Source organism: Natator depressus, chromosome 3 (genome assembly GCF_965152275.1).
Source record: "Natator depressus isolate rNatDep1 chromosome 3, rNatDep2.hap1, whole genome shotgun sequence".
Lineage (NCBI taxonomy): Eukaryota > Metazoa > Chordata > Testudines > Cheloniidae > Natator > Natator depressus.
Genome location: NC_134236.1, coordinates 130135982 through 130162587, shown reverse-complemented (window position 1 = coordinate 130162587; position 26606 = coordinate 130135982). Strand labels below are relative to the sequence as shown.

The following is a 26606-nucleotide window of genomic DNA, read 5'->3' as shown; positions in this document are numbered from 1 at the left end:
CACTGCTAATGGTTCTGAAAGATCTGGCCCATTCATACAATGTCTGCTTGGGGGAAAAGCCTATATAATACCAGAGTCATCTCAATAATACCTGATGACACACATGTAAATTTTTCTATTAAAGAACAAAATATTCATAATGTATGCTCCTCCTGTGTGTTATTGTGAACAGTAAGGAATCTCTCCTACCCTCACATGTTGGTCTCTGTATTGCATAATATTTTTCCTCCTTATCTGGTGGCTTTGGGTTGTGGGTCAATTTAATTGTTCATTCTCACGCTACTTTACCCTTAAGACACTGTTATGGCCACCATTCTCTCAGTTGAGAGAGACTTAATAAAGCTCTTCTCAGTTGAAGGGGCTGCTATTGAGCAGTGTGAGGTGCTGAGTGGTACTGCATTTTCTCTCTCTACTCCTAGGATAGAGCAGGCTGTTCTTGTAACAGTCGTATTTATGCTCTGCTGTGACTGGTTTATTGATAAAAATGACAAATATTTAAGGTGCAGAACAACATCTCTTTATCAAAATCAGTAACAAAGGGATTTTATTTCTCAGATACTTGAGCACATTCCCATATTGTGCTCTCTTGTTCCTGGGGCTGTACAGTAGCCTTTCCTCAGCCTAGCCTGTCTCCCTGAAGATCCAGGCAGATGTGTCCTTAAACTACTACTTCAGGTTGTTCTGCTTCAGTTCCTTTTAGCTGATGATTTCCACACCTGTGATTCTTTACGTTAGTCCCAGGGGCTGATCTGTGTAGCAGTTGTTTACAGGGTGGCTGACTCTATGGATCATATTAGGGAGATGTCTTCATTATGTAATGAGAGATGCCTTTGCATCTGGAGGCTAATAGCTGGCTTTGTTTCCCCTTTAAGCTATGGTTCTTTCACTCTTGTTGTTGAAGAGTAGTTTCCTCTTCTGATGTGCAATGTGGCCACAGCTCCACTGACAACAGTGAACGTGTTCTTTTTTTCTGCTCAGAGAGAGGGACAGAACCTGCAAAGTTTTGGAATAAATGAGAGAAAACTGTTATGAACCATTCTGATTCATCTCTCACCCATGTATGCAAAAATTCACAGGGAAGAACCACTAAAAATTAAGGAACAACCTTTGCGTCTTGAAAGAGGAAAAGAATAGAGCCCTCACCCTGTCCATTAGGAGTACTGCTCTCAGATCCTTAGTTAAACCAAAACAACCACAGGAAAGGCAAGAAATTCTGTCCGTTGTTATGTTAGGTTCCCAAGATCCCTTCTTTCTCTCACCTACTATCCTAAAAGACGAAAAGGGGAAATATACAATATCCTGACAAATGGATGGGGAATACAAGGAATCAGTGGGACAACATTGAAAACAGACAGTATTGCATCTATCTGTTTTGTATTGTTTTGTACTTAGTCCTTGCCCTACAGAGCTTACAATCTATCTTTTAGTTCTGTGTTTGTACAGTGGGGTTCTGGTCCATGATTAGGGCTCCTATGTGCTACGCTAATACAAGTAATTAATAATAATTCACTTAAAAGGGTAAAATACCCTGTAACAAAAGCTCACTGTTGCTTGGGTTGATTTTGAAAACTAACAATAAAAAGCTATTTGAAAGGGACTGTGGACCCAATCCTATGTCCATTAAAGTCAGTGGAAAGACTCCAGTTGACTTCAGTAGGCTTTTGATCAGGCCCAACAAAGTCCAAATTGTAGGTTTTGGAAAGTTTGTTCTTACAAAAACTAAAACCAGTAGAAAATTTTCTGTGATTTTTTTTTTTTTTTTTTTTAAGTCCAAGGAAAAGTTTATAAGAAATAATCCACTGTGGTGTTTGCAGTCCAGCTATTGTGGCAGTGTATGCAAACCTGAAAGTACAGTTGATTAGAAACTGACTGTTTAACAATGTTGAGAGCTGCAAAAAAGTTATAGAAAGTAGAAAACTAAATTCAGTTTTAAAGTTCTTAGATTTTAATAATCTCAGATGTTTTTGGTAAATTGCTTTACATAAATGTCTTTAAACATCATTTTTAATCTAACATTGTCCCTTAGAATAACTCCATTCCTATGCATCTTATGGGGGACAAATTGCTACAATAAATAAGTAAGAGTAGGTTGATAGACTAGGACTCCTGAAACATGAGCTTTCTGTGTATTGCTACATTCCTATTCTAGTCCACTTATTAAAGTTTTGTTTTTGAAGCACCTAAATACCATGATGCTAATCACATTTGAATGATTCCAGAGGCTGGTTAAGCCAACCAGAGTGCTACATAAGATAAAGAAAATATATAACTCAAAATGGGCATTACATTGTAGCAGTTGTAATATTTATTGAATTCAGCGTGTGTATGTTTTACATCTGATTGTTTTTTTGTTGCATGTTCTCCTGTCTGATGTTTCATATTAAAATCTTCCTGGCAGGTGATTGTGGAACAGTACGTTCAATCTCATCCCAATGGCCTGCAGGCCATGTACAATAAACTGCTGGAGTTTGTTCCTCACCATTGCCGTCTCTTGCGTGAAGTAACAGGGGGAGCTATGTCAAGGTAACTGGTTGTCAGCTATAGTTGTGACAGTTGTTGATTATCCAATACTTCTGAATGACCTGTATGATATTTAACTACAATACACAAAGGATTTGCCAGTCCTTTCCTAAAGATTAAAATCGATACTGTTTCTCTTTTAGATCTGCACATGTAAAAAAAAAAAAATGTGAACAAGTTTTCCTGATGCTGTAGCACTGGGCCTGAGAAGGGGGAGAAACTGTATACTACAATAATGAAACTGAGTACCATTACAATAGTCCATCAGCTTGGCCTGACCCTGCAGCAGCCCTGGCCTTCTGCAGCCAGTCTGTCTGGGACCTTCCCTACTGTTATCAATTGGGTCCAGCCACCTCGAAGAGTAGAGGGAAAGCCCTCAGAGCAGGGCACTAGGCCTCCGGGAAGCCAGGGGCTAGAGTCGCCAAGAAGCCCAGTTGTGTTGGAAAGTGACATTGTTCAGAGAAGCCAGTGAGAGGTTTTGATTGCTCTTTGCTCCCATTATACAGGCAATGGGTCTGGGTCAGGGTTCTGAAGCACCCTGACCCTAGGGTGGCTTTCCCCAGTCTGTAGGGTGCCTGGAAATGGCACCTTTACATTTAAGGAGAAGAAGGAAGAGCAGGTCATCAGCTTGGAACCTCAGGTTGCTGAAGGTGTCCGTCATATCTTCATTTCATTCAATGACACTTTTGTCCATGTGACTGATATCTCTGGCAAGGAAACAATCTGCTGAATGCCTGATATGATGAGTCCTTTCCCTATGCTGCTGTGTTGGAAGTCTAGGAGGTTGTCCAGAGGTGCAAGTAGCTGGGCAATCGCTGCCTTTCACATCAAGCTACAAACAGGTGGAAGTATGACCAGAACTCCTGGATCTAGTGCCCAGTCAGCCCTTGGAGCATTGGTTCATTCCAAAATGAAGACTGGGCCTACTGAGGATGTAACCCCATCCCCCTCTGATAGTACTCCCAGAAGGAGTGGTTGCCACAGTCATTATCTGTAAACCAATGGTTGGGTTAGATTTTTCTTTGATGCGAGGGAACTTGACTGTGTCCTCCATCCAAGGAGAGGGGCACAAGGAAGTTATTAGAAAATTCAGTTTTCAAAGTTACTAGATTGTCTGCATAACAAAAAAGAAAAAAATTATTAGTTTTTCCCCCATAGTTTTGACTAATTCATTCTATGTTCTGGAATTACAGATTTGATTGATCTGTATACCTCTTTTTGCTGTCTACTCAAAAACGCTTAATTCCTGTTGCAATTAAACTGCCTGTTTTGAAGCCTACAGAATTCAAGTCTACTAAACTTTATCCATTTATTTATCTATTCAGAGGCTGGTTAATGTAGTAGACTGCTATAATTAGCAGTGCTTAGAATTTAGTCTCTAGAGATTGCAGAATTACTTTTCTATTTAGCCATCTATTGTTGTGCTTTTTACATGTCTTTAGATTTTACTAACATCTCAATTCTGTTAATCCCTCAGCATTTTTAATCCTTCTTTTAATAGGAGGATGTTTTTAGTATTTACTCTGTACCCTACTAGAATTATAAATGCTTCTTTCTTTTTCTGCTCTGTCAGCTTTTGAATTTGGAAATTCAAGATAAACTTTTAATCTTCCACTTGGAAGCATAGCACCAATTGCTGCATGTAGAAATGAGACTCAGAGGAAGCAAAGAGAGGAATTCCCTTTCTTCCCAACATCCTATTTCCATTTGGCATCTGATTGATGAGGGACCTGTTGAAACTTTAAAACATACATGTTAGAGTAGGAATTTTTTTTACTGATAAATATTTGGGTTTTTTTTCAGAATTTACTAAAAATGTGCTTCTACATAAAACTATTGTTTTTTTCTAGAAAATGTATTAAATTGGAACAAATGTGGTTGTCTCAAATATGGTGCTCCAATGTAGACATAATAAATATGAAAATTGTGAAGAACACAGAAAGAAAGAACTGGTTTAGCTGAGTAAACATGCCTATATAACATGCCTATGTAATGCAGTGCCTGAGTTTTGGTTAACATTATTGCCAAACTTGAACTTTCATGAGTTAAACTTACCTTTTTATGAATATTTTTTTGCAATAAATGAAATATTTATCCTCTTGCAGTGAAAAAGCAAATATTGTTCCTGGATATGATTTTTTAGTGAATTCAGTGTGGCCAGAAATAGTACATGGCTTAGAAGAAAAATTACAATCACTTTTTAACCCTGGAAACCCAGATGTATTTCATGAGGTAATTTTACATGTTTTTACATTTGCTATAACTTTGATGTGGGGAAGAACTTGTGTGTCATGTTCTCTAGCTTGTTTTTTCGGATTCTATTGTGAAAATTCATATTGCTGCATGCCTCCGAATAAGATAGTGTGGTAGAGATCATGTGATAGTTTAAATTCTATTTTAACTTTTTTAGGAGCAAATTCTGCCTTCAGCATGCATTCTGCCCATGCATTTGAAGTTAGTGGGACTTGTACGGTCATGTGAATTTGGTCTTAACCTTTGCAAGACAGCAGATATCTCTAGTTTATAGAAAAACGCAACGTAAATAAAGGAGGGAAAGGGAGAACTGAATGTTTAAGGCTGGAACTGCCAGAAAAAGACCGCTGTTGTGTTAAACATCTGGGAAGCAACTTGGCATTTGAATGTGACTTGCCCTTTACTGTGGAAAGGTTTAAAAAAAAAAAACCCCAAAAAAACCCACCTTCTTTGACATCCCATCTTTCTCTCTCAACCTTTAGCCTTTTTCATCACTAACAGTGCTGTGACTAAAGGTGTTTCAGAGGGCAGCTTGAATAATTCAAGTATTTTGAGGGAATGTGGATGTAAATAAGACTTTGGAGAAATGGCCTATTGAAAGAACTGCTTTATAATGTCATAAATATTTACTATGTATGTTCAAAAATGGATTATGAAGTGTATGGAAATACTTGTCACTACAGTTTTCCATAATTGTGAACAATGTTACTGTATATCTGTGAGAGATGACATTTTACTGATACTTGTCAGCTGGAAGCTCAATCTGATGTAGAGTAGGGCATAGAGACTGCAGCTTGCCATCTGAACAGATGACAAACTAGGAAATGGTAAGCCTTCCGCTTTCTCATGCGTTCAGATGGTGAGATGCCTGTGTCCTTATCTAAACCAGAATGTCAAAATAGCTTTCTTTTGGGTTTTTTTTTCTTACTTGTACTCTCTTAATTGATAGAATCCTCTTTGTAACTAGCTCTATTGAAAAGGATTCTTACATTACTCCTTTTAAGATGGTGGGGTGACTATTTATTTGTAACAAACGATCTCAAGGTGGGAGAGGGAGGAGGCATACCAGGTACATCAGTGCAAACGGACTGTTTAAGAAAATGTTGAACTCTTTGCATATGTAGGTGTATCTGTCAAATGGTTCTCCCTATTTTCATGCAAAACTATCTGTAAAAATAAAAACAGATCAATTTCTCTTAGAATTTAAGGTCTCCCTCCTGTAAACACACAGTGTAATTACTCACATGCCTAAAGTTAAGCACATGTGCTTATGGGTTCGGGGCTTAAATAAGGGACAAGCATCATAAGGAGGTTAAAGAAAGAGATCCTGTTTTCATGCAGCTGTCTCGGATAAGGAAATACAACAAATGTGTATGTGTGTGTTTGTTTCTAAAGAGAATGCTTTTCAGTTTTCCATAAAGCATCAGCTGCTCTTCAATGTTCCATTGAATGCCCTGTGTATGACAGTGTATCAGTTGCATAGTGCTTTTGTTCTTCATGCTGCTCAGGTTAAATTGGAATCTTTGTATCTTTATTGAAAGCTTATTTCCATGTAAAAAAAAAAAACTTTTAAAAGCTTGCCGTTTAAAATTAATCTGATATTTATCCATAATCCAGATTAAAAGAATTTGACCTTCAGTTACACCATGCAATCAAAATAGAGTATTTCTCCAACTGACTACGTAAATGAGAATTTAGCAATTCTGAATCTGAGTCATTAAAATATTTTAACCTAAAATCAATAAGAAATTAAAATTTCAAGTGTCAAAATGACTTATGGGTTAAGAATTGTGCTGATCTTTTCCACATGCCAAAATGGAACTGTGCTTTAACCATCTCAGAGGCAAACCATACTGTAATTGTATCCCCGATACAGATGAGTTGCCATTGAAGACTAGTTCTAATAGTTTCTTCAGTTTCAAGGCTGCCCAGGAGCTTAATATCCCCGTTGTAGGTCCTAAGACAGATGAGAATTTAAAAAAGCAAGCTACCTAACAGCAGCCTTAGGCCTTCTTTTTGTAGATGTTTTAGTGCTTCATAAGAGATTTTTGCACACCACTGCACGCAATGCTGCAGTATATGGTAAAGGTCCTACCATTACAAGCGCACTGCAGCAGAGATGCTCTGTTCAAATCAGAAATGTGGTGTGATTCATTGATGCTTATTCCAGAAAGCCAATGACTACTTATTAGACAGATCTGGATAAATGGCCAGCCCCAGGGACTGGTTAAGGCAGAGGTCGGCAACCTTTCAGAAGTGGTGAGCCGAGTCTTCATTTATTCACTTTAATTTAAGGTTTCACGTGTCAGTAATACATTTTCACGTTTTTTAGAAGGTCTATATATCATATAACTAAACTATTGTCGTATGTAAAGTAAACAAGGTTTTCAAAATGTTTAAGAAGCTTCATTTAAAATTAAATTAAAATGCTGATCTTACGCCACTGGCCAGCTCAGCCCGCTGCCAGCCTGGGGTTCCGTTCACCTAGGCCGGCAGCAGGCTGAGCAGGGCCTGCGGCCGGGACCCTGGCTGGCAAGGGGCTGGCAGCCAGAACCTCAGACTGGCAGCGGGCTGAGTGGGGCTGGCAGCCAGGACCCCAGACTGGCAGTGGGCTGAGCAGCTGGGGGTTCAGTCCGCCAGTTCTGGGGTTCAGTCCGCTGGCTCCTGTCAGCCAGAGTTCCGGCTGCCGGCCCCGCTCAGCCCGCTGCCGGTCTGGGATCCCAGCCCTGCCCATATCGAGTGGGTACCTACCTTCTCCCTGGTTCTAGCCCATTCTCTTTCTGTCTCTCTGCACTGAGCTGAGGGTGGGAGTGCACTGAGCACAGGGCTGGGGATGAAGGAGCAAGCTCGGGGTTGGGGTGGAGGGTCTGGCTAGGAGCTAGAATGAGGGAGGGGGCTCAGGGTTGGGGTTTGAGTGTGGAGTGCTTACCTGGCCGGCTCCCATTTGGTGCGGGGGGTGCAGGAGCTCCCGTTTGGTGCTCAGGGTGGGGGTGGGAATATGGGGGTGCAAGAGTCAGGACATGGGGTGTGAGGGGGCTGGGGCCGTGGGGGGGGTGCAGGGGTCAGGGCAGAGGGCTGGGGTCGTGGGGTTGCTCCCAGCCCCCTGCCCAGAGCGGCTCACAGCAGGGGGCTGGAGGGGATATGCCCTGATTCCACCCCCCTTCCCCACTTCTTTTCCACCTCCTCCCCGGAGCAGCGAGCTTGCAAGGGCCACAGTTGATCGGTGGCAGGGAGGGAGAGGAGGAGGGGCAGGAACCCAGCATGCTGGGGGAAGAGGCGGGGGAGAGGGGAGCTTGCCTGCTCTGCAGCAGGAGCCAGTGTGGGGGGGTGGGACGGGACAGAGAAGAGCGGGCCGGGGCGGGCAGGATTTTTAATGGCACGCTGCTGCCTGCCAGGGTCCCGGTCTGGGTTCGGCAGCGGGCTGAGTGGGGCCGGTGGCTGGGACTCGGCAGGCAGCAGCGTGACATTAAAAATTGGCTCACATGCCGTCTTTGGCACGCGTGCCATAGGTTGCCGACCCCTGGGTTAAGGACATACAGGAGTTTCACTATCCGAAGCAATGAGGGCGTGTATGGTGTTACTTGCACGGTGGTAGTGGTGGTGATTATAAAGGCAGCTTTTTTCAACAGCTATCAGGTAGTATCCAAGAGTTTCTTTTTTAAGGGAAATACTGCAGTATCTCAAGATTCCACTGTGGCACATTAACTCTGTGTATGTTGTCTGTTTTATGGCGCTGCTGTACATTGCCCTACGGTTAGCCTAAGAAATGGCATTTAAGCTGTGTCTACACTGCAATGAAAAACCCATGGCTGACCCGTGCCAGCTGGCTAGCACTAAGGGGCTGTTTAATTGTGGTGTAGATGTTTGGGCTTGGGCTGCAGCCTGAGCTCTGGGACCCTCCCACCAGTAGCGTAGCCGGGGGGAGCAGCCGCTCCCCCTCTGAGCACAAGTGGCGCCTTTTTAATTTATAGGCGCCTTTTTTAATTTTTACTCACCCGATGGCGCTCTGGGTCCTTGGCGGCGGGGGCCTTCACTCGCTCCGGGTCCTCGGCGGCATTTTGGCAGCAGGGGCCTTCAGTGCCACCGAGGAGCCGGAGTGCCGCCTGGTGAGTACAAGCGGGTGGTACCTTTTTTTATGTCCGCTGCCCCTGTTCGCTCCACCCACCTCACTGGGTCCTGAAGCACAGGCTGCAGCCCAAGCCCAAATGTCTACACCACAATTAAATAGCCTTTTAGCCCAAGCCCCGTGAGCTCGAGTCAGCCGGCATGGGCCAGCTGCAGGTTTTTAATTGCAGTGTGGACATACCCCTTATGTCTTGTAGTCTTTAACTCATGTTAATTTTATTCTGTCTAACGCAAAACAAGCCAAGTTCATATAAAATTGGTTCAGTATTTTAAGTTACATTTGAGTTTGTTCAGGTTTTTTTTAGATGGCTTCAAAGCTAGTGTGTTAGAATGTTATACCAGTTCAACTTTAAGCATCATAGAACTGCTGAAGCAGTTTTCATCAGCTCTGTTTTTAATAATCTCAGTGAGATGTGTAAATTAGATCCAGTCTCAGACTATGTGTTGTACTTGAACTTATTATATATAAGGTTGTTAAGAAACTCAGATTTGTATTCTGTTACATATTTATTGGCAAACATATGGTATGGAGACCATATTTTAAAGAATGAGCAAGAAGGACAGATTTTAACCTTAACTCTGCTTTTCCTAATTTCTGTTAGATATCTCACCCTTAACATTACATTAATGTCACTCTTTTTGAATGAAATAGTGCATAAATGTTGTATAGTAACAAAGAACTACTCAGAATGTATCTCCTTTTCCTCAGGTGGTGGTTAGCTTTATGCCTTGCAAAACACAGAATGTATGTCTTGATGAATCACATACTTTATTCCTGTTGAGTCAGTTAACAATAGTTTATTTTTGAGAATGGATGCAGAATGGGTTTGAGGTACTTGTAAACATCCCACTTGAGGTACACGACTCTGAAAGGAAGTAGTCTAGATAGTTATTCTGAATTACTTATTTGTAAAACATCTGTATACAACCAAAAACATCTAAGATAGCTTCCTAAAATAAGGGCCTAATTTATTACATCTATAGTGCAAAGTAAACCTCATACTATCAATCGGTTTCAAATTCTCTCCTCCTTCCCTTCCCACACCAGTTCATTCCGTTCCTACTTCACAGCTTTATCCCTACATGCTTGGCATTGACACTCTCCCACAATCACCGGCTCCCACCTTCCTCTTCTCCTAACACTGAGCAACATAGGAGCTTCTCTTCTTCCACTTCCAGACCACTGAGTCAGCTCACAAGTCCTGGAGCATCTCTGAGTTGTTAGTTCAGCATACTTGGACAAGTACGGAGCACCAATGAAAAGGAGGTGGAACTTGCACACTCATGGCATAATTCATGGTGAAGTGGTCAGTCTCATTTCCCTTCACCATGGAATAAACTGGATGATTGCTTCAGTTCCATTGCAACCCAGGCTCTGGCCTTATGTGGTATGTCTACACTACAAAATAAATCCTGTGGCAGTGTGTCTCTGAGCCCAGATTTATAGACTGAGACTCATGGGGCTCATGCTATGGCGCTAAGAATGGCCATGTAGATGTTCCTGCTTGGGCTCTGAAACCCAGGGAGGGGGTGGGTTCCAGGAGCCCAAGCTCCAGCCTAAGTGGTAACATCTACATGGCTATTTTTAGAACTGAAGCTTCAGCTCAAGTCTGTAGACTCAGGCTCTGAGATCACTGCCATGAGTGGTGTTTTTGCAGTGTAGACATACCTATGGAGATTAGAAAGTTGGGGTAGTGTCAACTGACTTTGAGAAATGAGTACAACTATAATCTTTATAGACCACATAATAGAATCAGCATACAGTCTTGACTATTTAATAGGAAAAACTGAATTATAGTAGAATGTGTTTTTTCTTCGTACAGAGATACACTATAAGCATGGATTTTATACAGAGATTTGAACGACAGTGTGGATCGCAGGCCAGCGTGAAAAGATTAAGATTACATCCTGCCTACCTCAGCTTTAACAATAAGTGGAATTTGCCTGTTTATTTCCAAATAAGGTCAGTATTTGATTTATTTACTTGTAAGGAAGGAAGCAAAAGCGAAGTTTAGCCATGGCAAAAGAATGTAGCCCACAACCAAAGCTCCTTTGTCCCTGGGAGCTGTACTTGTCACATAAAAGCAGCTTTCTTAAAATGGAGAAGCCAAAATGTAAATAAATCTGAAGAAAAAGCATGGATACTGCAACTGGTTACCAGGGCATGTAATTATTTTATACAACTTTCACTGAGATAGACAAGCCAGAAAACCAGTTAGAGTTATGGTGAAGTTGGTACAGAGTGTCACTGCTGATAAGACTGCCAGGGACTGGTCTAGACTAGTTTTCAAACCTTGTGCATCTTCTATAGCTCAGTCTCTGCTTACCTTCTTCCTGGAATTAGAAAGAATGTAGATTTAATAGAGTTTTTGCAAGGCTGGTGGAATGCTTAATAAACTTGCTATCATAGTAGAGTTCTGTTTTTTAAAAGCTCTAAAATAAAGGGTTGAATATCATATCAATTAATCTTCCATGGTTATGGGTTAGCTGTACCTCTAATCCCTTCTCTCATTTTACTGGGTGTACCTCCATAGGTGTTAGGTCTCATGACTTTACCTTTTCTGGGATGGAATCCTGCAATTCTCCACTCTTAGACCAGGTCCTGGGCTAAAGTAGCCTGTGTACCAGCTATGGTTATTCAGCTGATCCAGTTGGACTCAGTACGTGTAGTTTTCCCTTTTGGAGCTTATGATCAGAGGTAAACGCAGTGGATCAAAACAGCCTTTAAAAAAAATAGTTGTGTAATCTTAACAGTAAGAATGAAGTATAGCATAAGAGATAAGGAATTTGTAAAATAAAGGTCTACACACATCTGTCTTACCTAGAGGCTTGTCATCCCTTGGCAGAGAACCTGGGCATGTCTCTCTTACTGTCTCCCAACAAACAGTGTCCCCTCCCTGAGAGTGTCAGTTTCATCCCACCAGAAGCTCTTTGTCTCAGATTGTCTCCTATATTTACAACTTGGTATACCTCTCTCTCTCTCACACACACGCCCCGTCCCGCCCCACCCCGCCATTGAGCTCAGATGGTAAGAGGTGTGAATTGCCCTTGCATAATCTCTTAAATATCTGTCTACGGGTGCCTGTCCAAAGCCTTTGTTGTATGCAGTATGGTGGTAGCTATTGAACAGATACGTATCTTTAGGCTGTGTACGCAGTTTAGGTAATGTATGTTGAAATGAGAATTGAAGGTTTTCAGTACTAACCCCCAAAGTTTTTTGTAGTTTAAAAAAAAAAGAGGTCAGGGCATCCAAATCAAGGGAGGAACTATTGATTTTTATCAGGTACAGAACTGTTTGCAGGACCTTGTGCCACTCACTGTTCATTAGCAAACATGCAGAAAGCTACAGGCACCACGATCATGTGACCTACCTGAAGGTTAACTAAAGCAAATGTAAGAAGTGAGACAATGTGTTGACTTTTTCAGTGTGAAAGCAATAAAGTAAACAAGTTAGTGTTTCTTACTAAAAGTATAGACACTGAATCATCCTCAAACTTGCTGCTTTTTACAGGATGTTTAAGATTATAACTTGAATCTCTTTCCCACTTGTCCCACTTCATTTCTGCTTGGAAAATTCCATTATTTCTCTTTTAAATGCTTTCCAGTTAGGGATCAAACGAAGTAAAAACCAAAAAAAATCTCCCCAAACAAAATCCACACCTTCTTTATATAGCTGATAGCATAAGGCATGTTTAGACGCCAGTTTAATTAATCATAACTTGTAATACTGAACAATATTTGTTTCTTTCTGTCAGATTTAGAGAGGTAGCAGGAGCCTTAGAAGCTGCACTTTCAGATAGCCTAGAAGAGGCACCAGGTAAACTTCCTTTACTAAAACTTGTAGTTTTTATTGTGTAAATAAAACTGTTTCCAGGTAGTGACGGTGATTGTTAAAGTTATCAGTCACACAAAGCTTTAGATCTTAAAATCATGTCAGTCTTTTTTACTGGTGAGTCAATTAAATGGGCTAGACCAACTCATTAATACAAATAGTGGTACCTGGTTTACACAAATGAGATGAGGGATCTAAATTAATGTAGGTCTCCTAGAAGATGCAATTAAAAAATTATGCCATGCTATTGGAGCGAACATCTTTCCTATTCAGAACACTACAATTATGAAAGTGAGGAAGAAATGACCATTTCTAAGCAGCAAATGCACTTATTAATCTCAGCAGTATAGGCATCAACTCTAGGAGTCATTTGTCTGGTACATTGGCCAGAAATTAGACAGGAGCAATGAATTCATATCTATTTAGTGAATTAGGAGACTGGAAAAGTGAATTTATAATCTATTGAGTGAATTAGGAGGCAGAACATATTAAATGGGAATGGAGGAAAAGGACTGGTGCTGTGGGAAGAGCCAGGCTAACGTACAGGGCCTTTTAAAAGAAACATTAAAGGCAGTGAAAGTGTTTGGTTTTTTTAATGGAATTAGTCTCTCTAATCTGTATAAAACAAATTTTCTAAGCATAGGACTAAAGATTATGAGAAAACAGGACAGCAGAGTTGGCAATATGGGGCACGTTGCCTTTGTTTCTAGGATTTATGCATTAATCTTAGAAACTAAATGAAAAGCATTTACAGACTGAGAGCTAAGTACTATTCATTTGCAAACTGTATAACTCTATTGCCAAAACTGCTTTAAAAGTATTCATGTAATTATAGCTTTTAGTTATTGAACTTAACACTCCTTTGGTACCGAACAGTGATAACAGCTGCTGTTTATTGCATTGTGTTGTCAGGACACAGAACAGTTGCTGCTCTGATTGGCAACTTTCATGCACTCACGGCTGTTACTCTGAAATCAGTCAACTTAGTAACTTTTTTAATGTACCTTGTGAAACCGGATAAGATAACTAAAACTAGTTCTGAAAATGTTATCCTATTAGGTGGATAGTCAGTAAATATAGAGACAATGTAGTTGAACGAAGGGCAAGATTCTTATGTCACCTTTGTGTTGCACATTTATGCAATGTTAATGGACACTTGATCCAGGGGAAAGTAGGTCTGATATTAAAAATTTGGCTTTAAACAATTTCGGTAAATTATCTTGGTGATGTTGAAAACCATTTTGAAGTCATTTTTAAAGTTCAAAGTATTTTGATTTAAAAAAATTAATAACAGTAAAAGTACAGTTCCATAAGCTTTGAAAAATAAATGTTCAAAACCAGATTTTAAATCATGATTAGTAATATAACCATTATCCCCTAATTATTTTTTTAGCTGGAAGCTCATATTGCCTTTTGGCCACTCACCTGGTATGGGTGAGTCTTCTGAAGTGTTGGTCAAATCAGATGTTTTTACCATTATTAGCACACCGCCTATGGAAATTTACACTGCAGATTTTAGCACGCTACTCTGTGTTTATTAATGAGGTAAGAGAACGACATGCTTATGCCATTGATACTTATTGATGGCCTATACATACCAAATGAAATGTGTTCAGTTTAAATCTATAATTTCTAATATATTAGTATCTTTTAGACTAAGAAATGTGTATCAAGTACAGTTTAAATAGAGCCTTAAAACTAAAAAAGATATTGCAAAAGAATGTTAATGGTCACTGTTGGGAACTATCTTGAATCATTACTTATATGAAAAAGTGCCATAGAGAGACAACCCATTCACAGAGTTGTCTCCTCTCAAGTCATTATAATGGGACTGATACTCATGCTTCAGTTCTTCTATGTTGCAACTGAAAAATGGCAGTATTGTTTACAGTGTCATTATACTGCTGGGGAAATCAGCCAGTGGAACCCCTAATGTGCACAGGGGTAACATTTTTAGGAGTGTGAAAATTGCAACATCCTTTGTGAAATGAAAAAGCGTAGTCAAGTTCTCAATTTCCATCCTTCTCCCAGTCTCTGCAATCTAAACCAGACACAGTGGTTTGACTGTCATCACCTCATTTTATGGACTTTGGCCCAAAGAACAGATTCAGATACAGAATACATAGATCTCTTTAAAGACATTGATTTTTACACACCAGGGTCTTGAGATGATGCTGTACAATGTTAGATATTCTGCGGCCTTTTGTTAATATTAAAAAAAAAAAACCCAACAACCCTATGTAAACCAAGTACAACGAGGCAGAATAGAAACTTAGATGCTTATAACTTCTGCAAATGTTGTACTGTGCTGGGAAAAATTTGTAGAAGACTTTATACACTGCAATTTTGAGCTCAGCTGTAACTGTCTTCTCAAAGACTGAAGTTCATTTCTCACTTGGCTACTACAGCTTTTGTTCAGGCCCATCTCCAATGAAAGTACAAAGGACAACAAAAAATCTGTGGCAACCAGTAGCAAGGAATCCTCTGTAAACCCAAATCCCAGTGAGGACCAGGGAAATGGCGCTCCAGAAACACAGCGTTTACCTTCTATATCCAGTACTCAGTTGGTATATATTGCTGCAGATTTGGATAGACTTAAGGAGCAGGTTAGTACATGCTACTATACGTACAAGAACATTTCCACTGACCACATGTCAATACTGTTTGGCATATTGCTCACAACGTCTTAAATATTTACCAGTGCTGAAACTAGCATAGTCGAAGTAGGGAGGTATCACAAGCAACAAAGCTTTAGGGAGGCGCTGTTGTTTTTATTCAGATCTGGTTGGTTACAGAGATACCAGTCCAGGTACAGGTAATTAAGGAGTCTAGTTTTTCAGTAAAATGAATTTTTCAGCAGCTGTTGCACTGGCTGCTGAAACCAGATTTTTCCGTTCACTTTTAGCACCAGTTAGCACTGCCCCACTCTTGCACCTCTGCTTGTGTGAATGATGAACAGCAAGGACCTGGTGTCCAGGGGCACAGTGCAAAATCAGGCTTCATGTTTTGAGCTATTTCTGGTCTAAACAAATATTTACTATTTTAACCTTTGAGCCTCAGCAAGATTTTACTGGTAACAATGAGTTTAAAGCAAAATTCTAAATCTTACAGATGGTTGGGTTGTACAGATCTGCTTGGAGGGTCTCCTGTGCTTTTGATTAAACTGAACTTCCTAAAACCTTTGAAGGAGCCAGCTTGTTATAATAATATGAGTAATATGGTGTTTCGTTAATTCTAATGTTTTGCCTTGAAGGGCCATGGTGGGGGGAGGGCACCAAATGCTTAATGCCATTTTCTCGGGTATGTCATGTATTTTGGTCTTGTTGATTCCCATTTACTAGTCAGTAAAAATATACCCAGTATTTAAACATAACACAATCTCTCCTTTTAATGCATGGGAGATTTTCAGACCTTGAGAGAACAAACCCATATATGTTCATAATAATGGTTGCATGCATATCTGTTTTTGTTCAGCTTCCTGAACTCTTGGAAATTATCAAACCAAAACTTGAAATGATTGGCTTCAAGAATATATCCTGCATCACAGGTAAAACTGGGAGTTTGATTTTAGTCATTTGGGGAAACAAAGGGAAAACATTATGTGTATGTATATTCTTGTAATATTTACAAGTAAGAGTTTTTTAAAAAAACTATACCATTTGATAGTTCTTTAAAATCTCATTTGGACTAGAACAGTTAATTAGAAATAGTCTTAAATGGGAGCTTCAGAGCTGGAAAAAAATTCTACTGAACTTTGGGAGAGTTTGTATCTGATTCTGAATTTCCTGAGTGTGCCTCATCTCTACTATTACCAACACTAGAAAGCAATTAATCTGATGATCTCCCCCACCCCCCCCCTTTTTTTTTTTTCTGGCTGTGGCATGGACTTTTAGTAACTATTTCCTAAGCTGTGTAATGTTAAATATAGGATTTGATTGCAGAAATAATATCAGAAATGTCTTTGTTACATATCCTAGAACAAGATGTATTATATGGAGTGGGGATGGGAAGGGTTGCACAAGTTTGCTTATGTCTGGGGCTTGGCAGTGTAGCTTAGTTTCAACTTCCACATTTGTAATTCAACAGGAGCCTTGGAAGACTCTCAGGCGTCTTTATCAGCCTCCATGCCTACCTTGAATAATAAGATTATTCAGGATTTGAGTGAATCCTGCTTCAGTTATCTGAAAAGCGCACTAGAAGTACCAAGACACTATAGAAGAACCAATAAGGTCAGTGCTGATCTCATGTGAAAAGAAGTGCTCTCATGAAAGGCTGTGAATACAACCAGCTGATGTATTCAGGGTTTCTACCACACCTATCTATAGCTGCTTGCAAATATCCCTACTTTGTGACTGTTTAATTCCTGCCACCATTTCATTCTTGCCACACTCAAGAGAACTTTAATATGGTCTTTAAGAAAAATATCATACTTGGCTCTTAAAGTGTGACAGTAGTTGCTAAAACCTGCTGTCACCCTTAGGTGTCCTAGAGAACAGTTGGTTTCAAGAAGCAAGTGCCCTTGAGGCAAAAAACCACTGCAGCTGTTGTTGGCACCATTGTCAGGGCAGATTGGAAACAATATGGAAATTGATCTGTCCTCTCATCCTTAGATTTGGTCCTGTTCTCCACAGACCCCTCATCTGTCTTGTCCTAAGTCCGAGTTGTAAGCACAATGGCTAGGTATGATCGTACCTGTTTTGTGGACAAATAGAGAGCGTTAGTCACTGATGCTGTCAAGCCTGTTCATTTCATGAATTTATTTTCTTTTGGGTGGGGGGAAGCCTTGATTTAAATAATCAATTTTAATCAGTTTTTCCATATGTACTTCAGTTATTTTCTAAAGAATTCTCAATGGTTGATATAAAACATTAAAACATAAGAATGGCCATACTGGGTTAGACCAAAGGTCCATCTAGCCCAGTATCCTGTCTTCTGACCATGGCCAATGGCAGGTGTTTCAGAGGGAACGAACAGATAATCGTCAAGTGATCCATCCCCTGTTGCCATTCCCAATTTCTGTCAAACAGAGGCTAGGGACACCATCCCTGTCCAGCATGGCTAATAGCCATCGATGGACCTATCTTCCATGAAAGTATTTAGTTCTTTTTGGAACCCTGTTAGTGTCTTGGTCTTCATAACATCCTCTGTTGATTTACTACTGAATAGAGCCTTCACTATATTTGGTACATCTTTTTGCTACCTCGGATGGTACTCTATAACTATGTACATTTATTTAAGCATTTATGTAGCTTATTATTTTCAGATTTTTTTAATTGTACATTTTTAGTATGTTAGAAAATGGTGAATCATATATTGCTTATTTTCCAGATAATTCAGTTTTTGCTCATGATTTCTGTCAAGCTGCATTAGGATGGTAACTGGAATTTAATTAAACATAAAACAGCATATACAATGTATTTTTATTAAAAACATGTATGTAAAATGTTTTGGATACATAAACTTCTTAACAAAACATTTCATGTACAAGTAAATAATTTATTACATAGGGGGGTTAACTATAATCAGTGAATTACATTGATTATTTCAGGTCAGCCTGGGAAAATTTTTGAATATGCCTAAATGAAAATGAATGGAGCATAAGTTCCTACTCACTCTTGAAAATGAGACAGTCTCCTAAGTTACTTAATTGTCCTTCAGACTTTTAAAACTAGTAGATTTCATCCCCTCCCTCCTCATTTTTATTCATAGACTGAAAGGAAGAGACAAGTTTTCCTGCTTTTTCAACTCCCAATTGATTTTTCAACTTTGAATGAATTTGCACAAATGAAGAAAATATTCTGTGTGCACCTTCAGAAGCAGCTACTCTTGTCAATAGCTGGTTGAGCATTTCATGGTTCCGGGTGCTTAGCTAGTGACTTCCCCCAGTTCAGTGATGTGATTTTCTTTAAAATGAGAACTGAGCCACTCAGAGCTCAGGTAAGGAGAAGCTATAAAACGTGCCTACGAGACCTCGGGTGGGCTCAGTGAATGATCCTAATGATCTTTGTTGGTGTCTCCTGGAGTCAGAGGCCTGGTCTCAATGCCGGTGATTATCTTGGCCAGTCTCTTGCATCCAGAAGCATAACCCCTTGGTCCCCAACAGGATCAAGCCTTTAAAACAGTACATGGCCTGTGGTGTCCTATTTCTAACGCTTGACTTCAAAAGTTAGATATTTTCCCCCCGATACTGTCTTTATATAGAAAAGCAGCCTTTAACTTAAAGCTGTTGCTAGAGGCACATGGATTCAGCATACCTATTTTTTATTTCAGTGTTTTAAGAGGTGATGATAATTTTAGGCCTGAACAGATTTTGTATTAAACCTGTTTAAAATGAAATCTGACATTTTTTTATTTTGATGTTTAAATTATAATAAGGTTTTCTTTTTAAAAATCTGATTTCAATAAATCCGATTTAAAAAAAAAATCAATTATTTTTATCCACCTTGCTAGCGGGAGACTCAGGAGACATGGTTTCATTTCCTGTGTGACCTTGGGCAAAACATTTAGTCTGTCTCAGTTGCCGCTCTGAAAAATGGGGCTTTGCCAGAGGTGGTGTAAGGATAAATGCACTAAAAAGTGTCAGGGACTCAGATGCTATGGTAGTGGGGCGATATACATATCTAAGACTAGGGCTGGCTGGCCAAGGAGGGTCGGACTGAGATGAGGAGCCAGGGGTAGGGAAGAGACAAGACTGGGACAAATTGGGGGCATGGGGCAGAAGGGGTCAAGCCTCGGGAAACTCCCAAACTTCTGTGCCCATTAGAGTACACTCCCCTCCAGAGCCTGGAATGGAACCAAAATTCCTGAGTCTCACCATTACTGTGCTCTCAGCAAATATCTCTGAAATTCCCTGGCATCGTCTCTCATCCCCCTCTAGTCTGGTCCAGATAGCGGATGACTATCTGCTACAGCTACCTGTCACTCCATTAGCTCCAATGGCAGAGGTCTGTGGTCAAGCACGGTTGATCCATGTACGTGTCGGTATGATACCACATGAGAGAATTTATTAAATGGCTACTTCCTGATCTTGGGGCAGATTAATGTGGTGTTTCCAAAGACACGTAGTGGAACAGATACCTTGGCCAATGAGGGAAAAGAAGTGTTCTGTTAAATGTGTGGCAGTTTCTGGACAATTCCTGAGTCACAAGATTGCAGAAGTTGCACGGAGTACACCATCACGTGGGGATTGCTGACAACAGGCTGATTTGCCTCAATACGCAAATTGCGGGATATACATACAACTGCCTAGGTGACTACTGACTCCTGCCAGTTACATCTTTTCCTGTTCTCAAAACTAGGAGATTCAATGGCAAAAACTCTAAGGCAAAGTGAGGCTTGCTTGGTGATATGTCGTCCCCTTGCAGAACACTGAGTTGAGCAAAATTCAAACTTCTGAAAACCAGGAAATGCAGAGTTAAGGTTGCCCATGCAGTCTGAACTCTTGCCTCTTTCAGCAATGCCCCAGTACTCCCCATTAACACACACGTTTATTCTACCACCCCACAGTTGCTGAAATGTACACACACTTCACCTCCCTTTACCAGCTATTCACTCTCACCCACAGGATTCTGTCTGCTATTAAAGGACAAATAGGGGAAGGGAGGGAAAGGTTGCCTATGCCACTTTTCCCTCTGTTCTCCTAGAGCTGATTTTCAGAAGTTTGAGTTTGGCTCAACTCCACGTCCTGCAAGGAGATGACATATGCCCAAGCAGCATTAACATCCTTTTTGCCATTGACTATGCTTTGCGTTTCACGTGTATGGTATATTTGACGTGGCATTCTTAAATAACAAGATATTTATCTGCTCTGTTCTCCACCTTGCTTCCTACACGATTTACCAGGAGGTGCCAACTAAAGCATCACCTTACGTCGACAGTGCTCTTAAACCTTTCTACCGACTGCAGAATGAGTACAAGGATATGTTGACGCAACCCAGGATTCATCAATGGTTGGAAAGTGCCCTATCTGAAAGCACACAAAAGTAAGTGAAAAGATAGTCGAACCATACAGAACAATCTTAGTGTTTGCCAAAACTGTAACCTTAACTCACCGGTCAGTTTTTTTTTATTTCAAAAACAAAGCAGGCATATTCCGTTGTTAGCAAGGTATGTTCATAGGGAGGTAGTGTGGTCTTGTGTGTACCACATGCAGGACTGGGAGTCAGGAGACCCAAGTTCTGTTCACAGCTCTGCTACTGACGAACTGTGTGACCTAGGGTGAAGCACTTAACCTCTGCTGCACTTTTCCCCTCTTTAAAATGCATGTAATAGGTTACCCATCTTTTTAAAAAGCTTTTGAGATCTATGAATCAGGTGCTCTGTATAGGAGTTAAGTATTTTTTATTGTTTTCAGTAATTACTCGTAGTTGAAAATAAAAAGGCATTTAAGTATTGGACACTTCAAAGTGTTTGAAATCTAGAAATTACACTTATTCTGTGGGTGGGTAGAAAGACTGCTGGATAGTAAAGAGACATGTCTTGTCTTTAACACTGAGCTCTTTTCTCCAAACCTGCCCCTATAAATATCCTGATGAGAGAGTGTCTCATTCTTCAGAAGAATACCATATTATTTTGCCTTTTTCTTGGATCAAATGGTGTATTGCCTGAAATCCCTACTTACGTAGGAACTTAAATTCCATTAACCTCTCTTTACTCAGGTATTATGAAACTGTATCAGATGTTTTGAGCTCTGTAAAGAAAATGGAAGAGAGCCTGAAAAGACTCAAACAGGCCAGAAAAACTGTAATTCCAAACCATGTTAGTTCAAACGGGGGCATGAGTGATGATAACAAAATCAGACTACAGTTGGCCCTGGATGTTGAGTACTTTGGAGACCAGGTAAGTTGGAAGAGAAAAGTCTACTTATTAAAGGGTTATCACTAGCTATTTCTTGTGGACCTGTCTTAGTTGTTTACAGTTTTGTTCAGGTCTGCTAGAAAAGGTTGCATGCAAATGCCTGTATAAGTCTGACTTCCATTAAAGCCTATCTCCTAAGCATAAAGCAATTCTCAATTACCACAAATAAAAACTAAAATAATATATTACACTTTTCCGCTTTATTCATTTAATTATATGGGTTGGGAAGAAGTCTTGCGTTTCTTTGTTCAAATTCAATTCAATGATCTTCAGAACTTTCTGTTGTGAGAATGAAGCATAAGAAGAGATATAAGCCTCTTCTGTGGTCGGAGTGTAGAGCCAGAGCAAGAATTTCCTTAATTCTAATTTTGGCTCTGACCCAGCAACTCTTGTGGCCCTGAGAACATTAAACACCCTCTGCCTTGATTTCCTCATGTGTTGGCAATCTTACCTGAGTTACTACGTGAGGAGTAGTTAATCTTTTTGAAGGGCTGTGAAAATGCCAGCAAAGCAATAAGTATTACAATGCTTAAACTTGATTCACTTTTGAAATATCATAATGTCATATATAAAACAAAACCTTAAGCACATACAAAGAGAAAAAATGCACAAGACATGCAGTATCACTAAGCTTTTTCATGTTTTTGTATTTGTAACCCTCTTCCCCCCCCATCCTCTTGTCTGTCTTCTCTTAACTTGTCACTTCCCTGCAGTGATTGTCTCTTTAATGTGTGATGTTATTTACTTGTATTATCTAGCATACTTTAGGGTGCTCAAAGAATAAATGAGGTTTCCTCAAGGTAGGGTGTGTGTACACTCCTCACTTCAAATTACACGAACTGAACATTCATGCTGAACTATGGACATACTAGGTATATTTTTCAGAAGCAAAGCATAAATATTACCAGCTAAGTGCAGCTTCGTAACATTAGTTACCAAATAATGTTGCTTTTTCCCTTGGTTATGGTTGTGGAAAAGCATTTAAGTGTGATGATAAATAAATAGATCCTCTAGTCCATCAAACTTCCTGTAAACACATGCTTCCCTGGTACTGGGGTTTAGCACAGGGGTTAAGGGAGAAGACTTTGTGAGAACCTCTTTTTAAAATAAAAGTAGCAAATATTGTTACTGCTAGGGCTGTCAAGCGATTAAAAAAATTAATTGCAATTAATTGCGCTGTTGAACAATAATAGAACACCATTTATTTAAATATTTGTGGATGTTTTCTACATTTTTCAAATATATTGATTTCAATTACAACACAAAATATAAAGTGTACAGTGCTCACTTTATATTTTTATTACGAATATTTGCACTGGAAAAAATAGAAATAGTATTTTTCAATTCACCTAATACAAGTGTAACTTTAGCATCCTCATGGCCAAGATGGAGTCTGCTTTGCAGGCAGCTCTGGCCAAGAGAAGGCGTGCGCAGGAATGCAGCAGGAAAAATCCCTTCCACCCCAGGGGCACCTGTTCCAAACCCCCCAGAGTGAACGAACACACACCCCACCACCCACCCCAGGAAAAGTACAATGGATATAACAAAGGGAGATATTTATTTACAGAGGGATGAGAGGAGAAAAACAACAAGGGGAAATATAGGAGGAGCAGTAAAACAGGGTTGCATCCAAACCAAGGCCCCACAGGCCTAGTGGTAGCACAGTCTGAAAGGGCAGACACCAAGCAAATGTGTCTGCACACAGAGTTCAGGAGGCCTGAGCAAAGTTCCAGTTCAGTGCTGAGTCTTGGGTGCTCCTGGTCATCTCCGGCGCCAGTAAAATTCCCCCAACAAACCCTGCCGGTGCCCTCTTCTGCTGCTCTCTGCAAAGCCACACAGAGCGACCACCTCCCCACTTAACTAGTTACAGCCTCCCTCCTTATTCCCAATGCAGAGTCACAAGCCCCAGTACTCACAGCCGCATGCAGTAGTGGGCAGCAGTGATACTGGGTCCAGCTCCGGCCCGTCCTTCTCGGGTGATTCCTGCCTTGCACACTGCTCCTCCTGGCTACTGTCCTTTCCACGCTTCAGGCAGGTTCCCTGCTGCTTCACTTTGCGAGGGCCTGTGGGCTGCAGCCCTTCTCTCTCTCGCTCTTGCTCCAGAGCCCCACCTGGATTTTCCCACCTTTCTCTCACTGCTTCCCCTCCCCTCCTTAGGAAAAAGATTTAAAGGGGCCATGCTCTCTAAACCCCAGGGGTTACACAAGTTTACTGTAGTGCAATCTCTTTATCATGAAAGTTGAACTTACAAATGTAGAATTATGAACAAAAAATAACTGCATTCAGAAATAAAACAATGTAAAACTTTAGAGCCTACAAGTCCACTCAGTCCTGCTTCTTCAGCAAATTGCTCAGACAAACAAGTTTGGTTACAATTTGCAGGAGATAATGCTGCCCTCTTCAGTGTCACCTGAAAGCGAGAACAGGTGTTCACATGGCACTCAAGGGTCTCAAGATATTTACGTGCCAGATGCACTAAAGATTCATATACCCCTTCATGCTTCAGCCACCATTCCAGAGGACTTACGTCCATGCTGATAATAGGTTCTGCTTGATAACAATCCAAAGCAGAGGGGACCGACGCATTTTCATTTTCATCATCTGAATCAGATGTCACAAGCAGAAGGTTGATTTCCTTTTTTGGTGGTTCGGGTTCTGTAGTTTCTGCATCAGAGTGTTTCTCTTTTAAGACTTCTGAAAGCGTGCTCCACACCTTGTCCCTCTCAGAGTTTGGGTGGGACTTCAGATTCTTAAACCTTGGTTCGAGTGCTGTAGCTATTTTTAGAAATTTCACATCGGTACCTTCTTTGTGTTTTGTCAAATCTGCAGTGAAAGCATTCTTAAAACGAACATCCTCTGAGCCATCCTCTGAGACTGCTATAACATGAAATATATGGTAGAATGTGGGTGAAACAGAGCAGGAGACACACAATTCTCCCCCAAGGAGTTCAGTCACAAACTAAATTAATGCATTATTTTTTTAACAAGCATCAGCATGGAAGCATGTCCTCTGGAATGGTGGCCGAATCATGAAGGAGCATACGAATGTTTAGCATATCTGACATGTAAATACCTTGCAATGCCGGCTACAAAAGTGCCACGCAAACACTTGTTCTCACTTTCAGGTGACATTGTAAATAAGAAGAAGGCAGCAGTATCTCCCGTAAATGTAAACTAACTTGTTTGTCTTAGCGATTGGCTGAACAAGAAGTAGGACTGAGTGGACTTGTAGGCTCTAAAGCAGTGGTGGGCAACCTGCGGCCCATGGGCCGCATGCAGCCTGTCAGGGTAATCCTCTGGTGGGCCGCAAGAAAGTGAATGGTGAACCACGGCCACTGGGAGCTGCGGGTGGCTGTGCCTGTGGATGGTCAGTGTAAACAAACTGTCTCGCGGCCCGCCAGAGGATTACCCTGATGGGCCACGTGCGGCCGGTTGCCCACCACTGCTCTAAAGTTTTACATTGTTTTTTGAGTGCAGTTATGTAACAAAACAAAAAATCTATGTTTGTAAGTTACACTTTCACGATAAAGAGAATGCACTACAGTACTTGTATGAGGTGAATTGAAAAATATTATTTCTTTTGTTTATCATTTTTACAGTGCAAATATTTGTAATAAAAATAATATAAAGTGAGCTCTATACACTTTGTATACTGTGTTGCAATAGAAATCAATATATTTGAAAATGTAGAACAACATCCAAAATATTTAATAAATTTCAGTTGGTATTCTGTTTAACAGTGATTAATCGCAGTTAATTTTTTTGAGTTAATTGCGTAAGTTAACTCTGATTAATCAACAGCCCTAGTTACTACGTTATCATCAGTTTTAACTCTGTCAGCACAAGCTGACTCCAATTAGGAGTATTCAGTTCATGCACACGTAGCATGTTTTAGATCAGATCCTCTATAATCGCTGAGAAGATAAATTTGAAAATTATCCATTGTTACAGTAGAACAAAATAAACACCTTAGAATTATTTCAGTAGTTTATTTAAGCAGTAGTTTCTTGTCACACAAGGCACACTTGTCAAAAATATGTCCTCAGAGAGCTAATTCTCATAAATGGTAAGTTTGCTAGATAAACTTTATAGGGATCATTAGCAACAGACACCCTGGAAAACTGCTAAATATTTGCCTGCAAAACGTATTAAATGAAAAGTCTTAAAAGCTGGATAGTCCTCTCTTTACAGAGATGAACACGTGTAATAATGGACTTTGCTTTGTCAGCACACAACAAAACATGATATGCTTCTTTTCTAGATTTTTACAGTAGAATAATGCAAACAAATAAGGTGTCTACCTTATCCTACAAAAAATGTCAGACAACAATTTAACCCTGTCTTCCGTGGGTTTTTTTAGATGCAAAAGATGGGATTACAGACAAGCAACATAAAAAGCTTTTCAGCTCTTCTAGAGCTTGTTCTCGCTGCCAAGGATCAGACTACAGTGGAACAATCTTAAATATATTTGAAAACATGTGATGAGGATGAACCAGGTCTCCAAAAACGGGAGGGAATTATTTCCCTCTTCTTTCTTTTACCAAACACTATGTAGCAATGAAGTGCTTCCTAATGCGTCTCCAGCAACAAGTCAATGCATCTTCTGTCAAGATACCCAAAGACTTGTTTCAACAATAAATTACAAGAGAGCATTCAGTGTAGTTTTCCATTGTATGGAAGGCAGTTTAAAGCATTCTGAACTTTCTACTTTAGATTAAAAGCAAAGCAAATGTTTTTATTTTTATTGTAAATCTTAGTGTGGAAGAACTGACTTAACGATTAAAATAAATATATAATAAATTGTCTTCCTAACTGTGTCATTGAGTGGGGGAGGGAATGGTGCAGTGGAGTCCATGGGTTTAGGGGTTTTTCATCAAAATGTTTAAATCCTGAGTCATCTTCAAACTTAATTTTCAAATGGTGATCCTATGTGCTGACATCTAGTATATAAATGTGCCACTCATGGCTACTTTCAGACCTCTAGAACTAATGAATACATATACAACGGGAAAACTCTCCT

General features: G+C 40.2%; 1 protein-coding gene across 3 annotated transcripts in view; it reads left to right on the top strand.

Moving 5' to 3' along the window:
* The window catches only part of COG2 (component of oligomeric golgi complex 2), a 45211-nt gene extending 18859 nt beyond the window's left edge, over nucleotides 1-26352 (top strand). For all 3 annotated transcript variants that reach the window (XM_074947028.1, XM_074947029.1, XM_074947030.1), the window contains 11 exons: nucleotides 2399-2523; nucleotides 4626-4752; nucleotides 10722-10861; nucleotides 12654-12715; nucleotides 14124-14275; nucleotides 15139-15336; nucleotides 16205-16277; nucleotides 16817-16959; nucleotides 20573-20712; nucleotides 21388-21568; nucleotides 25947-26352. In XM_074947028.1, the coding sequence (XP_074803129.1) occupies nucleotides 2399-2523; nucleotides 4626-4752; nucleotides 10722-10861; nucleotides 12654-12715; nucleotides 14124-14275; nucleotides 15139-15336; nucleotides 16205-16277; nucleotides 16817-16959; nucleotides 20573-20712; nucleotides 21388-21568; nucleotides 25947-26048 (1443 nt within the window). In that variant the 3' untranslated portion in view covers nucleotides 26049-26352. The remainder of the gene's footprint in view (nucleotides 1-2398; nucleotides 2524-4625; nucleotides 4753-10721; nucleotides 10862-12653; nucleotides 12716-14123; nucleotides 14276-15138; nucleotides 15337-16204; nucleotides 16278-16816; nucleotides 16960-20572; nucleotides 20713-21387; nucleotides 21569-25946) is intronic.
* The last annotated feature ends 254 nt before the right edge of the window (nucleotides 26353-26606 follow it).